Source organism: Haemorhous mexicanus, chromosome 5 (genome assembly GCF_027477595.1).
Source record: "Haemorhous mexicanus isolate bHaeMex1 chromosome 5, bHaeMex1.pri, whole genome shotgun sequence".
NCBI lineage: Eukaryota > Metazoa > Chordata > Aves > Passeriformes > Fringillidae > Haemorhous > Haemorhous mexicanus.
Genome location: NC_082345.1, coordinates 60434083 through 60450922, shown reverse-complemented (window position 1 = coordinate 60450922; position 16840 = coordinate 60434083). Strand labels below are relative to the sequence as shown.

The following is a 16840-nucleotide window of genomic DNA, read 5'->3' as shown; positions in this document are numbered from 1 at the left end:
CCTTGTTTCTTGGTCCATCTTTCTATGTCAGCTTGGTGCTGAAGTGATAGAAAATCTTGTAAGCACTTCATAATTGTTTTAATTAATTTGCACTCCAAAGCTCTTTCTCATTTTAATAAAGCTATTTTATTTAGCTCACTAGTAGTTATTTTATATCTGATTTTATGGTTGTAATTACTATATTATACTTTAATCCACTTGTAAGTGCTGTTCACTGGGCATTATAATTAATTGATATATCTTTTAAATAATATTTTTATGTTTTACTGTAGAGATTATATTTGTATGCTATTACAGAGTTCAGAGACCTTAGCTAGAGTTGAGACTGGCTGGAAAGTAATTTGTAAATTCCTGGCTGCTTGTAAGCACTTTGACTTTTAAATTGCCAAACCTTACTATTTTCATGGCAAAAAAAAAAAAAATAAAAAAAAAAAAAAAAAAAAGGGAAGAGAAGAGATGTTTCACATGATGGGGGATTTAAAAAGTGTCAGGCATAAATACTTTTATGAATGCATACAGTTATGATTTAGAAGAAGAGGCTAGAGAAGTCCAGTGATGGTACCTAGAAGTGTCTCATCAAACATAATGTTTTTCCGTGTTGTTTGTTGCACTTGGAATATTGAGGACTCCCTGCAAACGTGGGATTTTTCTTGACTTTTAGCTATAAGAGTAGATCTTTCTTGATTACTACTAAATGTTTTTCCTAATATTTTCCTCCATTTGGTGTTACATACCACAGAATTGTTACTTTCATTTGATTCCATGAGGCAACCAGGCCTTCCCTCTTTCCCTCCTCTAGTATTTTCTTCTTTTGCTTTGTTATCAGTGTCTTGGGCTTTTCAGTATTAGCATATGGACCATATCTTTTGTTACGATGAAGATGCTTCTCAGTCCTAGCTATGAGCTGTATGTTTAGTGAGCTAAATTTAAATAAACCATTATCTTTAAATGGTCATGAGGAGAATGTAATTGGCAATACTTCTGTGTTTCTGCCAGTCATCTTTTAATTTTTAGGAGTTTTCAGTGTGTTTTTTAATGCTTTTGTTGTAATTTTTTTACAGTGGACAATTTTAACCAGTTATAAAAAATAAACTAAGTCTGGAACAAGATATAATCAGCATGTAAATATTTAATCTCCGCTATTACTTGAAGTAGAACTATGTATCATGATGAGATCTTGTCTTGAGGTGCACATTTATGATCTTTAGAATGTCTTCTTCAGTCATCAGGAACTTCTTTTGTAATTAATGTATATTAATAGAAGTTAATATACATAACTACGAATAACTCATTGCTAAGCTATGGCCTTGACAGAATTACTTTTGCTCAGAATTTCGTATTGGGGGCTGTAAGCCCTTTTCTGCTTCTTCAACTGGTAACATCTGGTGTTGAGATTTTACTCCAAACTCTTATCTTTGTACCTCATAAATATCTTGGCTTTGAACAATGTAGAAATTATTCAGGAGAGAAAATTAGATTAAAAATTAGCTTTCAACAAATAGAGTACTGAGAAAGAAAGCAGTCATTGGTGAAAAGATCCTTTCTTTTGGACTGCAAGGTTTTGTATGTGGGACTGTAAGATAGGGTTGGAGTGCACCTTAGTTAGTTTGCACCAAGTCAGGTGGAAGTGTTGATCTGCTGGAGGGTAGGAAGATTCTGGAGAGGGAACTGGACAGGCTGGATCAATGGGTTAAGGCCAGTTGTGTGAGGTTCAACAAGGCCAAATGCCAGGTCCTGCTCTTCAGTCACAACAGCCCACTGCAGCACTACAGGCTGGGGCAGATTGGCTGGAAAGGAGCCTTCCAAAAAAGGGCCTGGGGGTGCTGGTCAGCAGCTGGATGAATATCAGTCAGTGTGTGCCCAGGTGGCCAAGAGGGCCAATGTAATCTGGGCTAGTATCAGAAACAGCATGGCCAGCAGGGCCAGGGCAGTGATTATCTCTGTTCTCAACACTGGTGAGGCCACACCTGAAATCCTGGGTTCAGTTCTGGGCCCCTCTCAGTTGAGGTGCTGAGCATGTCCAGAGAAGGGCAATGGAGCTGGGGAAGGGTCTGCAGCACAGGTCTGATGAGGAGCATGCTCAGGGAGCTGGGGGTGTTCAGCCTGGAAAAGAGGGTCAGAGGAGACCTTGTTGTTGTCTACAATTGCCTGAAAGGAGGCTGTAGCCAGGTGGGAGTTGGTCAGTTCTCCCAAAGAACAAGTGACAGCACAGAAGGAAATGACAAGAGGAAGCTGTGCCAGGAGAGGTTCAAATTTGATATCAGGATAAATATTTCTTCACCAGAAGGATTATCAAGGAGTAGAACAGGCTTTCCAGGGAAGTGTTTGAGTCACCATCCCTGCAGGTTTTTGGAAGATGTGGACCCTTAGGGACATGGCTTATTGGTGGGCTTTGCAGTGTTAGGTTAATGGTTTAGGATCAAGATCTTATAGGTCTTTTCCAGCCTAAATGATTGTATGATTCCATGGAAGACAGGAGTGCTGATGTGTTTCTATAGCATGTTCTTGTATGTTTAAGATCAATGCAAATAAATCATTGTGCATGCAAAGGGCAATGCCAATAAGCTCCTGTGGCAAAGATTGGCTCATTATTTTACTTTCATTTTGTTTTGGTATCAGAGCAGTTATTCTTGCACTTTTTAAGAAAAATTGTATGGGTTTTCATGAGAAATACACACTTCTTTTTGTTGGACTAAAAGGCCTCTTTATGAGAGACTGTTAGCTTACATGCATTTCAGATTTTTTAAAACTTAGTGTTTTTTATATTTACAATGGAATATGTATAAAATATTGATAAAATAGAGGTAATAACAAAGTGTTGAGGGTATGAAATATGACTGAAAAATAAATATTCAAAATTTCAAAACTAGGTCAAACATCAGAAACTATTGCTAGGATTGGTAGGAATCTTGGAGTAAAGGTGAGTGCCAAAAGGCTGATCTTCTGAAACGTTCAATTGTACAGATGGATGTGGTGACACCATGCTGTGCCACAATAATATGGCAGTTCAGGCATAATCTTACATTATTTTGCTGCTTTTCTTTGCTTATGTGTAAGCTTGCCTAGGGACTCGTTCTAACACCGTCTTCCTGTCAGGACAGCAGTCGAGTTATTTAGACAGGTTGTTTCTGTCCTTAACTGTTTAGTTCATGATTCTGCAATCATAAAGATTTTAATTTTGTCTTCAGTGAAACAGCGTGAGATGCTGACATTGAACATGAAGAATAAATATTTGTGTGTAGGCCCATGGTATAAGAAGGCTTCTGGTAGGCTTCTGGTATAAGAAGCATCTGTTTAAGGTGGCTAAATGTGGTAATTCAAAATAATACACTTGTACCAACAAGTGTATTTAATAAAAATATGAATAGTTATAAATGGTTTTTGTCTACAGGTTACCTATTTTTGACAGTATGCTATTTTGGAATGCATCGCCGTAATGTGTTTTAGGTTTTTAATCAGAGGATTTCCTTCACCCAAACTTTATATGTAGATTTACTGAAAATGTTGGGAAACTTACTAAATGTAATTTTTATTTCTTTTGAATTTTGATTAAAGATTTTTTTTTAACTGCAAAATAATTATGCTATCAGAAACTGCAGTAGAAGTAGTTTTTATAAAATACTTCATGTCCTAAAGCTGACAGTAATTATATAACTTCTTGTTCATTGCACATACATACTTATTTTCATTGAAATGGAAAATTTAGATTTAGATTATGCCAGTCCAAATTACCTTTATCAGCAAATTAGCTTCTGCTTACAATTACTTACAAAGTAGGAAGAATTAGCTTCTTTAGTCAATGCATCTTCTATTCCAGTCTTGCATCTATTAGGTATAAAGCACAGAGTTTAGTAATCCATTTTTCAACTTGTTTAGACCAGAAAGCAACTTTCAAGAAATTCATTATGCCCATTAACTACCATAGTTGAAATATCACAACTGGCACAATTTATTGTTCTTCATTACTTACTTTTAATGGCTACAAACAACCAAATGAAAATAGTTTCTGCTGTGTGAAGAGCAAAAGTTTTGTGAGTTAGTAACTTTGCTTAGAAATAAAACTGCCTTTTTTTTTTACATCCTGCTTGATGTACTAGATTATCAAATCATAGTAGTCTGTAATGTAGGTATCCACATGTGACATTCAAATAATAAATTTACCCAGTATCTCACAAGTTCTGCACCCTTGATGCAGTAATTCGGAGCACAGGTGTAGACTGGGAGAGGAGGGGCTGGAGAACAGCCCTGAAGAAAGGGATCTGGTTTGTCCTGGCCGGGAGGGCAAATCCCATCCTGGGGTGCATCAAACACAGCATTGCCAGCTGGCCAAGAGACTTGATTATCCCACTGTTTGTTATCCCTCTGTGTTCAGTGTTGGTGTAGCATCACCTTGAGCATGGTGTAAGTTCTGAACCTTACAGTTTAAGAATTTTTCTATATTAGTTTATATTTATATTGTGGAAGGGTGTGGCTTTAGGTACATAAATACCAGGTCTGCTGAAGACTGCTTTAGCCACAGATAAATGGAGGCTGACAGGTGCTATGGAGAAATACCAGTGCTTAATACATTTTCATTGATATTTGTTTTTAGTTATCATTGGAGACAAGATGTGTTAAGTGGACCTTCAGAGTAATGTGTTGTGATATCTTATTTTTTTTAAAAGCCCTAATTTTTGGTTGTTTTTAAAATCTAAAACATTTGTACTTCCAGCTTCCATATTGAAACAACTGTTTTATATTGGCTGACACTATCATATAGCCAAAAAATACATCCTGAGGGGGGAAAAAAAATAAACAGCTTCAGTCTTCATTATAATTTAGTATCACTTAACTTCTGTTACCTTAATCTGTAGGTAATGCTTCCTGTAATAGTGCTTCCATACTCTTGGGATTATTCTTTTAATTAATTTAGTGGTTTAATGCCTTTTAAGATGTTTCATAGATTTGTAAAGTTTGGAAGATGAGCATTTACTCATTGTTTTAGCTGGTATTATACCCTATGAATTTGGATGAAGGGATGATCTGGACAGCAAAAATCTCCAAAGAATGTATTTCTATACAGAAAGACAGTAGGGATGTCTTACTTAGGCTTTAACAAAGACTTCTTGTCATAAATTTGTCCAAAATAAGACATTAGCATTTCTTCAGTATTTGTCATATACACCGTGCTAATGTCATATTTAAGCCTGTTAACTAAAGCCTCTTAACAGAATGTCTGTGATCCTTTTTGCAGAAAATGCTGTCAATATAGACAAGCCATGTGGTAGATTAGTTCTATAGCTCTAGCAATAACCCATGCAAGGGATTATCACAGCTTTCAAATAGTGTGTGTTCTACAAGAAACACAATGTGTGAGAGTACAGGTTTAGAAACCACTGATTTGTATTGGTTTCATTTGCATTTATTTGTAATACCAAGAAATTATTTAAGTTCTAAGTTATTTAAGTTTTCTCACTGTATTTCCTACAATTAATCTCACTTTTTCTTGCCTCAAATGAATGCAACCTTTACATGTCCTTTCCTTATATTTCTTTACCTTCTTAATTTAATTTTCTTTTTTGATTGCCAGAGTTTTATTTTTGGAGGACCTTATGTTATTTGGAAACCATGTTTCTTGTTGTGTTTTTCCAAAAAAATTTGTAGCCTAAGAAATTACTGAGGATATATGTACCTAATAATTTCACTTTATAACTTTGTACATCTTTGTGGTACATTTTAACACTCTGATCCTAATGTTTATTAAGATGGTGCAACTCAGACCAGTTATTTAGTCTATGAAATGGCAGAAAAATCAGTCCAGTTTAAATAATGTTTAACCAATTTATATTTTGAGTGTTCTCATGTGGTTGTGAGAATTTGCATGCACCACCACAAGTTTTTTCCTTGAGATTGGAGGAGTATTTTATTGTTTTAGACAGCAAACTTGATACTTCAAGATTTCAGAAAAGCTGCAGTAAAATACCTGTTTATTCTGTCTTCAGAACAAGTTCATAGGCACTTGGATCAGCATGAGGTGAAATACTTGCAATTTGCTTTCCGTTGGATGAATAACTTGCTGATGAGAGAAGTTCCTTTACGGTGTACCATCAGATTATGGGACACATACCAAGTAAGTACTTTTTTAAACCTGCATAACTCTGGTGAAGTGTTTTGGACATGCCAGTATCTTTGTGAGTTTTCTTGAACCTTTTGCTTTAGTGTCATCTGAGAATTACCATAATAAGAGAAAAAACCTTCAGTGATCACCACTACTTAGAAATTTAATGTCTTCAGTCTTCTTGCCCTTCACTTGATGTCATGATAGTTTATAATACTAAATTGAACACTCACTCAAAGTTAATGTCAATACTCCCTTCTGTCTCTTCAGAGAAGTGAAACATTGAATTGTGCCTAATCAATGCCCTCCATCGATTCTGAGTTCCAGGCTTCTTATTGTCCATCTGCTTAACTACTCAATCCAAAATTAGCTTTCAATCTTCAGTTCTCAACCTTTGTCCTTTGTCATGTCTTCTGTCTTACTGTTTGTTCAGACAAAACTCAGTATTGCTGACCTCTGGTTGTGGTAATTATTTTTCCTCAATTATTTCTTTTCTTACTGTCAAGAGAAAGAATTGATGTTCGAGAAAAGTGGTTTATGCATTCTGAGTTCTATTACTTGATGTTCCAGTAGCTTCTGGTTGCAATTCTTGACTATATGTTTAAACTGTATATCCTTATCTACCAGCTTCATTGTTGAAGTTAGTGGGGGAGGGAAAAGTAGCAATATTTTAAATTCCTTAAGAATTTTCAATTGTATTTATCAGTAAATATGAGATTAACTCATATTTTGCACCTTGTAAAGAAATGTAGTGTCTTTAAATATCACTGTCTTTATATCTACTCATTATGTAGAAATGTTCTATTGGTTTCATACACTTTAATGCCAGAATGTCTACTACATCATATATCCAGACCTGTAACAGAGGGTGAAGAACTGCTTGCTTTTCATTTAATGGGTCCAGTATGTTGTTTCAGTGAAGTCTGATGGTATCCAAATCTGATAAGAACATGTTAAGAAATGAGGAATCTATCAGTTCTACTGTTAATCTGTTCTAAGAAGCGGTATCCTTGCAGAGTTTATCTTCAACAAATATCTGAATTGAACATGGCTGTTGTTTTTATCTGAGGTTCTTTTGCCTCCTTTGTTTCATTATAATATCTGTTACTCATTGTGATGTCTGTTATTACCTGGTGTTTTATTCTAGTGTAAAAAATTTATTCTTTATAAGACATTTCTGATAATTTGAAAGACTGAGCTATTTAAATGTTTTACTGTAACTAATTTATATCCTTTTGAATAATTTTTGTTGCTGTTGCTGCAGTATTTTTAGCTCCTGAAAGTTTTTTACAATGCTTTCTCTGGCACTGCTTTTGGTACCTGATCATTAGCCTTATCTATATGATAAAATAATGTGAGAGAGCCTCTTTAATCCAGCTAACTACTGATATGTGCCCCAAAAAATATATGTTTTTGACAGAATTTCATTTAAGTTCATCTCTGAGCTATGATTTTATGATAATGTTGAGAATTTTCCTTTGAAAATTAAGTCTGGGGTTAATTTCTCAAATGATTGCCGTCGCTAGTCCATAGGCACCTCTCAAGTTGCACTTCAATGGGATCTTTATCCATAATAATTCTGATTATTTAATTATAATTTTTAAAAAATTGTGACATATTTAAAGTAATATTTAAAAGCTTAAGACTTAAAGTAGTATTTAAAAGCTTAAAGACTTAAACTTAAGTCTTTGCATGAGATTTCCAAGGGTATCTTTTAAGTCAAGGTATCTTTGAGGTATTTTTATCCAAATACCTAAATGGAATTCTTATATGCAGAGTGAGGACTATTTTTGTGTATTAAACAAGCTTAAGGAGTAATTCTGTGTTTTGACTCAGCAGGTGCAGCAGATTTGTGCTGTTTTCTATATTTAGTAGACTGTTCTGTATGCATGTCTTGTCTAATAGTGTATTTAAAACCAAGAAGGATATCTTAGACACCTTTTTCTGAAACAACTTCTAACAATTCCTCAGGTTGCTAATCAGATTTCAGTTGTGCTTGTATTACACTGATTATCAACCTATACTATGGATCTTTTCACCCTGATACTATGGATACTAAATGCAGTGAACTTGCAAGAGCCAGTAAAGTTCATGCAAAGTTTTTACTAAGGTGTTAAACAATAATGTTACAGATTTTTACTCAACTTGTCATTAAGCCATTCTGTTGCCTGCCATTTCTGAGTTAATTGTTTACAGCTGTACAGGCAGTGCTGCTTTCTGAATGGAAAACACTTCAGAGGCAGAGTTTGTTCAGTTGATTTTCTTGTCTGTTTCATATTTTTAACGGTAAAGCCTGCTATAGGCCAAAATATATCTATCATCTAGAGATATATTGTTAAAGAAGTTTTTCAGAGGGTTTAGCTATGGATGGACCTGTGCTGTTGGATTTGAAAGAGACAAGTAAAATGAGTAAAGGCCAGAAATATAATTAGCTTTCCAGATACAGATGGGAGGAACAGTCCTACTAATAATTGTAAGGGCTGGATAGATGTTTAACTACTTTTCTTCCTGTACTCAGAGGCTGATGATCCTGTTATCAGGCTTGCTTTTGCTACCTCACATGTCCTAAAGCAGTAAATTAAGGACACATGGGAGTTCTGCTTAGATTTACAGTTTTACTGTCTCCTGTTTCAGTGGGTACTCAGGATGTGCCTGTACTGACTTTCATCCCCTGATAATCGTGATCTACTGTAAACAGAATTAGCTTTACCTGCCCTTTAAGATCAGAAGGATGAACTGATCATGTTGTTATGTAGCATCAGCAGGGACTACAGGCATTCATCCCTACACTGTAGATATTGGATTTTTGCTCAGATTCTACCTACCTTGTGGCTCTTGGGAAGGGATGGGGCATTTTGAAGGCCCTGTTTACAGACACCTCTAGTCCCAGTGTGTGTCATGATGTGGGAACGGCATAGAAGAAGTGTCAGAGGAGGGTTCAGGAGGGGTGGGACAGATTCCTTCATGTGGAAAGAATAGGAAGGCAGGCAGAATTGTCAGATCCCTTCATGTCTGCACCCAGAGTGAATTCTGGATCTATTTCCTGCAGAATTCCAATGAGAAGAGACCAGTGGCACCTTTTGAAAGAGAGGATCTGCTGCTGCTGCTATTTTCATGGAAAATAACATCTTTCTCTCTTTTGTCTTCCTCTCTCCCCATTAAAGCTGAGACCATGCCTTGTTTCGCCAAGCTGCCTGTTTTCCTCTGTTTCAGTGGAAAAATAAATATTGTGCTATTTCCAGCTTAAATTCTAGATTGGTGATTCTCACAGCAGGCCCCAGTTTCTCATGAACTGCATCAGAGGGCTTTCAAGGGAATAACAATACTCTTAAATTGTCTGCTGTTGTGTATTTCCTGGTGTGAGAGATAACTGCTGTTGGCTGGAGGTGTTGGAACTGCATTCTGTCTCTCGGTATTTGTTACTGTTCTTCCAGTGACTTTTGTGAGAATGGAATTGGACACTTTAATGATGTCCACCTCTGTAGTGGAATGTATGGTAGTAAGAGTACTCTGGCTGGAGTCATATTCTCTGTCTAGTTTAATTTAGGATTCACCAGTCAGTAAGGGTCTGTGGAGTAAATTGTTGAACATATCCAAAATACCTGTACTTGAGCTAGTTAGAGTTGAGGGAAAGAGAGATTTGGAAAGGTTCCCAAATCTTCACATCAGTAAGTGCTCTGTTATTCTGTAACTGTATCTATGAAATCCACTAAAATACATCACTGTCTTCTGAGGAACTGTGTAAAGTAGAAAAAGTGAAGACATGAATTTTGCTTACAAAAGATATGTTGAGAAAGCTTTTTAGCTGTAAGTATTTAGTTTGATTTATTCTTTAACCTGAATTGCATTTTGATGAGTGAATTATCCTACTTCTTCACTTGTTTCAGGCCTTGGTGGTGTTTTTTTTTTTTTTTTAAATGCAGTAAATATCTTGTAAATTTTTTCAAAATACCAATTGCTTATTAAGATATACCCAAGACATTTAAAATTTAAATCCATAGAACTGAAACTGATAAATATGAATGTTCATATCCACAAACCAAAATAATGTAACATAAGACCTGAGTTTTATCTTTTATCATATCTTGCCTTTTTATCTTATATTATCATCTTTTTTGGCACAAAGGATTGGTAAAACAAAGTGGCTTGATGGCTGAATTATTCAGTATATATAAGTGTTTAACACATTTCCATGGACTTACAAAATACAAGTTAGTTCTATATTTGGTCCTTGACAGAAGGCTGCTTTGACACTATTTTAAAGATTTCTTTGCTATTTGAAAGTGACTTCTGTGGGCTGCTAACTTTAACTCAAGATTTAACATACTGTATTAGAAAAGGTAGAGATGCCTCAGTGCTCAGCATCTGTGCTGTCTTACTCCACATAAGTATTTCTCAAATCTCAGAAAGTATCCTTTCTTCAGTCTAAGATATTTGATGGCAGTTTCCATTGAAATTTTTACTTTCATTTATTTAAATTCCTAAAATGTGTGTTGTCCTTCAGGCACTTGTAAGATAAGCTGTGTTTAGGTAGCTGTGTACTCCTGTGCTGGGGGTAGAAAGCAATGCCATTTCAGTGGTGGCAGCCGTTCCCAGTTCTTCACCTTGACTAGAAGTGGCAATACAGGACATGAATGTCAGTGCTTGTATACCAATACTCAGAGCAGAGCAGTGTTTAGTTTTGAGTATCAGTGTATTTAACTGCTTAAATATGGAGTTCAAAACTGCATTTGACTTGTAGGCAGTTGGCAGCTGGAAGGAAGTCTCTAACAATGCCATCGAATTATCTGGATGCAAGACAACAAGGTATTACACTGACTGGTGTTTTAAATAGGATAGAAATTTTCATAGACATAAAAGTACTTAATTTTATTTATTTTTCATGTAGACTGAAGTGGATGTATTTTATGTAGACTGTAGTGGATGTATTTTTCATTAAAGTGTTACCTTCTGATCTGATCTCACAATTACCTTTTTGTGCTGTCTTTTGTGCAGTGATTTCTCTGTGTAACTCACTATAGTAGTAGTACATAATTCACAAAAGACAGACCAACACAAGTTTCTTAGCTAAAAACTTGCTCAGAAAAAGGAAAATGGAAAAGGAAGATAAAGTAGCAGCTATGTATGTTGGTTTTCAGTTCTAAATACATGCTGTCATATGCTGCGTGAATGTTTAGAGTTGAAGTGTACAGCCTAATATTTTCACCTGCCAGGAGGCATTTTTGTTTCATACCATTTAGCTGACTGCTGTATTGCCAGCTCACCAGTAAGTAGCTGATGCAGTTGACATGAATAATGAACTCAGACTCATTGGAAACACAAAACCAGGGAGGTGAGGTAGGTACTGTTTACAGTGCCCCGCTGTCCTACTTAGCAGCATTGCCCTGTTCTTGTATGAGGAAAACTTTACTGTTACCAAGATACTTAAAGCTTACTGTGTAAAATTAGGCACAAATGAAAGAATTCATAAAATCCTACCATGTAAAATGCAAAACAGTTACAAAGATTAACAGAAGACACAGAAAAGGCAAATAATAACACCAATAGAATTTGACAGTACTGGTGAGTTGATTTACTGTCTCACTGCTGAAACAGGTTTTTCTTGCAGTTTCAGTTCCCCTCAGCTCCTTGGCAGTGTCTATTAGTTTTCTTCACATTAGGGAAGTGAGGAGGCTGATGAGAGCCACAGCCGGTGCAAGGGAGAGAGGATGAGAGAGAAGAGCTGTGATTTCAGCTGTAGTGTTAGATCAGAATGATTGCTTGTCCTTATTTGCCATCTTTCCAAAGCAGATTTTCTTTCTTGGTAGAGAGTACATTTCTCAGATGTGCATCCCTCTAAGATAGTACATTTCTCGGGTGGCATCCCTTAGACAAACCTCAGTAGGGAGCACCTGTTGCTGGTGGAGCCTGCCAGCTTTATCTTTCTTCCTGAAATCCTGCAGGTGGGTCGAGAAAAATACATTTTTTTCCTTCTTGAAATTTAATATTTTTTCTTAATTGAGGAGACTGACGCTTTCTTTGCCCAAAATAAACACTATTTTTTTCTGGAAAATGTAAATGTATTGACCACCATTTATATCTTCCCTTCTTCAAGGAAGGCTGAAATGTATTTTTCATTTCTTTGACTTGCATGAAAATAAAAATGAGCACTATCTTGTAATGGACCTCATGCTTTATTGACCAATATGGTAACAGACATATTTGTTTCCTGTTTATTTCTTGGTATCATTTTTGTAGCTCATTACTAGGTTTTGATTAAGGGGATTTTGTTTAAAAGTAGGCATCTAATGTTAAGTTTAAAGAAATAATATTGGTACAATTTTCCAGAAGTGCTGAGAATCCATTTCTCCTCTCAAAGGTGAGTACATCAGGTAATTGTTCATGGTCAGTCCACCTTGACTGTCTTAGTGGTTCATGTCATGGATGATATCAGATGTTTATACTTTGCAGTGTTTTTGCCTCTGTGTGTATTTCCAGACTGCATTTCATTTGTCATTTTATTATTCAGTGGCACAACAGCTTTCTGAAACTTTTTGAAGCCAACTTTATTTTTTAGCAGTAAAACCTATTAATCTCTACCAAACTAATATTTTTTAAGACCCCTTAGTATTTTATTGAACAACACAGATTCTCTTCTTTTATTTTTGTCCTTTTAATTTATGAACACTTTCTCTCTCATTTGACAATAACTTAATTTTAGAGTCTGACTTAATTACCTCGTAAGAAGTGTCCGGACATAGGAATATTTAATATTCAATTAATAACATGTGGGTAGGATCATGTCTTTCAAATGTCTAGGCATTTGTCAATTTGAAACTGGCTAGTAGGTTAAATGTTCTGGAGTAGGGGAGACAGACATAGTGGGATATAACCTTTCCTGCCAGATATAAAATGCAATAATGAAAGTTTAATTTTCTTAGGAAATAAAGGTAAAAAATACTGTGTGTCTTGGTCCTGACTCTTTTTGTCACTACCTGCTGTAGACAGTCAGAGAAAACAGCTCCTGGGTTAAAAAGCATCAGTGTCCTCAGGAGGCTGTACTCAGGTCATGCCTCTACTTTTGATCCTGCCACCTGTTGTTTCCTCTTGGGAATGTTTTTAGCTCCCTACTTCAGAGCAGGAATTCACCAGCTGTTCCTTGATCTTGCCAACTTCCAATATAAGTCAGCAAAACCTTTTCACATTTTTCTCTTTAAAAGTAAATGTAAAAGTATGGTTTAAATCATATTTAGTTATTTGGAACCATAGGAAGGCATGAACAAGTGAGAGAAGAACTTTTTATTGCAAGACTGCCCATCCAAATGTGTACCTGTTCTAACATAATGTCCTTGTTCTAACTCTCCATTCATTTGGAAGCTTCTCAATCCCTTTGTATTCATCAAATCAGTATTTTCTTGTGTCAAGAGAGTCCTGGTACATCAAGTTTCTGTTGAACTTGAGCAGTTAAAAAGTTTTTATAGTTTTCAAATCTTTGTCAGACAACAGAGTGTCATTGCCTTCTACCAAATGGGTAGTTAGCTTCTGGAATAATTTTGTTGCCAGGGCAACCTTCCACTGGCAAAAGTTGTGCTCATTAGGAATTTATTGTGGCAGGCAATTATATTTCAATAGTACAGCACTACTGAAGTCACTAACCTCTTATTGTTTGTCTTGTGTTAAGTACAATCTGAAATAATGAAAAACTCAAGGAAAAGAAGATACGAGTGTGAGTTAAAAAAAGAACCACACTGCTTTAACCATATATATATGTACAACTTTATGTACAGTCTTTAACATGCCTAAGTATTATGTGCACAGGGGAGAAAAAACAAATTTCTTAAACAATAATTCAGCTTTTCAGTGTGAATTTAGAATACTCTCATTCATATATGACAGTGTTTTATATATGAATATAGCTCACAGGTTTTCTCCTATAATAGAAAAGAGCCAGATGGTATTTTAGAATTGTAATGGTGTGTATGTATCTTTTGTTGATCATCCAAGTCTAGTTTGTTAGTTTTTCCTATTTATTTTGTGCTTTCTTGTGGAGAGACAGGGTTTCCAAATTCTCAGTGAAAGCAGACTAAGTGGGTCCTGATTTTCTGCGTGACCACATTCTAGCACAGAGCAGTGTGCACATTCAGCTTCCCAACTGTGATCTGCAGTTTCAGGCAGATATAAAACTGACAGTGGCAGCCTCTATGTATGATTCCCCACGGCAGCTGAAGTTGTTAACTGGCACAAATGCATGCCTTTGAATGAGTTTGCCTATTACTTGCCAATACATGGGAATTTCAAAGTTTAGAGGTCTGTCAGATCTAGAGCTCCAGAGTTCGTGGTCTGTCCTTCCTACCAGTGGGCTCGCTGTGAACAGCAGAGGTGGGGTTCAGGTTGAGATATAAATACAAGAAGATAGGTGTCTTTCTGTAAGTTTGTGTTCATTGCTGTGTTGGGTATCTAAGCAGTAAATAAACTCAGAAGCCTAGAGAGAGATTTAGAGTGATTTATGAGATGGATGGTTTAGAGTGGCTTATCAGCTGAATGCCTTTTTAGGCTCCGCTGAACATATTGACTCCATCTTCATTAACTTTGTAGTGTAAGTAACACAGCATGCTTCTAGGCACTCAAATTTAAAAATCTTCATCTCAAAATGGAAGCTCTCTGCATTGTGCAAAAAGTGACTTAAAATTATTTTCATAATATTTAAGAGGGCTAATGATGTGAAATTCTTGACCACTTGATCAACTGTTTTAATGTCAGTGAGTGTGAATTAGAAGTATGTTTGTGTATTGGTAATTTTTGTCCATTTTTCTTTGGAGGCATTAATTGGCATCAGGGAAGATTCAGTGTGGAAAGTAAAAGAAGGAAAAAGATAAGAACCCATGCTTTTTCATGAGGAAGGTATTTAGACATGAAAAAAACAGCAAATCAAAACTCAGTGATATGCATAGGAAGCCTGTGGGTTTTTCGAAGTTCAAGTTCTTTAGGCAGCTTCCGGTACTGTTGAAATAGATGTTAATTTTTCTGTGGTTAAATGAAAGTTGGTTGTGAATGCAGAGATAAAGTACTTTTTCTTATGCTTAGCTTAGTTTAGCTTGAAGAATGTGAATAATCCCATTAACTTCAATAGAACAACTCATGAATTTTTTTATTTAAGCATGTACTCTCAAGTGCTTTATTGATCAGGATCTTGATGAATCAGTACAGATTACTTGTAGAATGTTAGATACAGTCTTGAAAACAGTTTGTTTTGCTCCTTGGCTCCTTTGAAGTAGCCAGTGTTTCTAGAAGAAGGCTTTATTAAAATTATTATTGTTCTCAAAGACCAAAGTCTGGAAGAGAATTGTGTTGCTATATAAGAAGACAAAAAGCAAAATTTCCTTTCTTACATCCATATGCTCTTTAATGTTATGCTTCTTCCTCCTATAGAGCCCTTCCTCACTGAGCTTCACTGATGTTTTTGGACTACATTACATTTAAGACTACACTACAATTTCAAGCTGTTTAGTTTAATATTTTAAATCTACTTAGCTTTCTTTTCTGAAGCTCCAGTTAGTTGTGTTAGTTATTGTTGTTTGTAGAAGTGAGCACTAGTAACTAAGCCATGACTGCCATTTGACTTTTCCCTTTTTGTTCTGATGTTGTGTTGTTGTTAAAACCTGAACAAATGTTCAAAGGTCCTTACATGTTGTACAGTTCTCTGGTTCCTTGTTTCAAATTTATTGAGACATCCATAGCTAACACAGCCTGAATGGAAAATCTGTTAAAAGTTAAACATTGTTTTAACTCTTTTCCACTGTGTAAGACTTAATACCTAGATTCAAACACAACTTTGGGGAGGGCAGGGGATAAAGGAAAAACTAATATTTGATAAATCCAGTAAAATACAGTAAAAATAACTTCTTTATAGCAGCAAAATCCCTGTGAAGGGCTTATGAAATTGGTATAATTACTGTTTGTTTCTGGAATGCACAACCTCATTAGAACTACATGAAATTATAAAATCTTATCTTCTTTTGTCTCTCCAGTCTTTTAGCTCCTAGTAGTGATCACTACTTCTTTATTATTCTGACCTTTCTTGTATTCCTGATACGTGATAGTCTTGTGCTTTGCTCTGCCACTTGCATTGTCCTTGAGTGTCTATTTTGAGAGCTATTCTGCCCTTTCTTCCAGTCTCACAGGGGTTCTTGATTCTTTTTCACTCTTCCTCCTCCATCCTGCTCATGGGTGATCTGAGGCTTTCTTACAACTTCACTGTCAGCTTATGCTGGTGATTTGCATATCTACTTTTTTTTCCTGACCTGTCTTCCTTAGTTAAGACGTGTGTTCCAGAACATCTGCATGACAGTTCTCCTGAGATTGCTGACAACAGTTACTGATACCAAGAATTCTTCTTTTCCTCAATAGAACTCTTGCTTCTCCTATTTCATAACTTTTTCTAGTAGATTCTGCATAGGATTTTTTTGTTCAACATATTTTTCTCTTACATTTTCCAGACAATCTGTGCTGTACTTTTCCCTCACAGAATTTCCAAAAGCCCAATTATTTTCTTTTTTTTTTAATTTCCATCTAATACAAATAATATTAATCCCTTTAAATCAAATAGAATATATAATTTTCTTCTTCTGTCATTACTCAGATGTTCCATTATTCAATTTCTTCATTTTCTTGACATTTTTCTTTCTAAGTATTCATATGGTTATTCCAATTTAGTTTCTATTCTCCCAGTGGTAGGTCAAAAACTACTGATCAAAAAACTCCTAC

General features: G+C 35.7%; 1 protein-coding gene across 2 annotated transcripts in view; it reads left to right on the top strand.

The window, feature by feature from the left end:
• TBC1D22A (TBC1 domain family member 22A) overlaps positions 1–16840 on the top strand; it is a 140596-nt gene that overhangs the window by 67916 nt on the left and 55840 nt on the right. For both annotated transcript variants that reach the window (XM_059847286.1, XM_059847287.1), the window contains exon 11: positions 5982–6109. In XM_059847286.1, coding sequence (XP_059703269.1) covers positions 5982–6109 — 128 coding nt within the window. The remainder of the gene's footprint in view (positions 1–5981; positions 6110–16840) is intronic.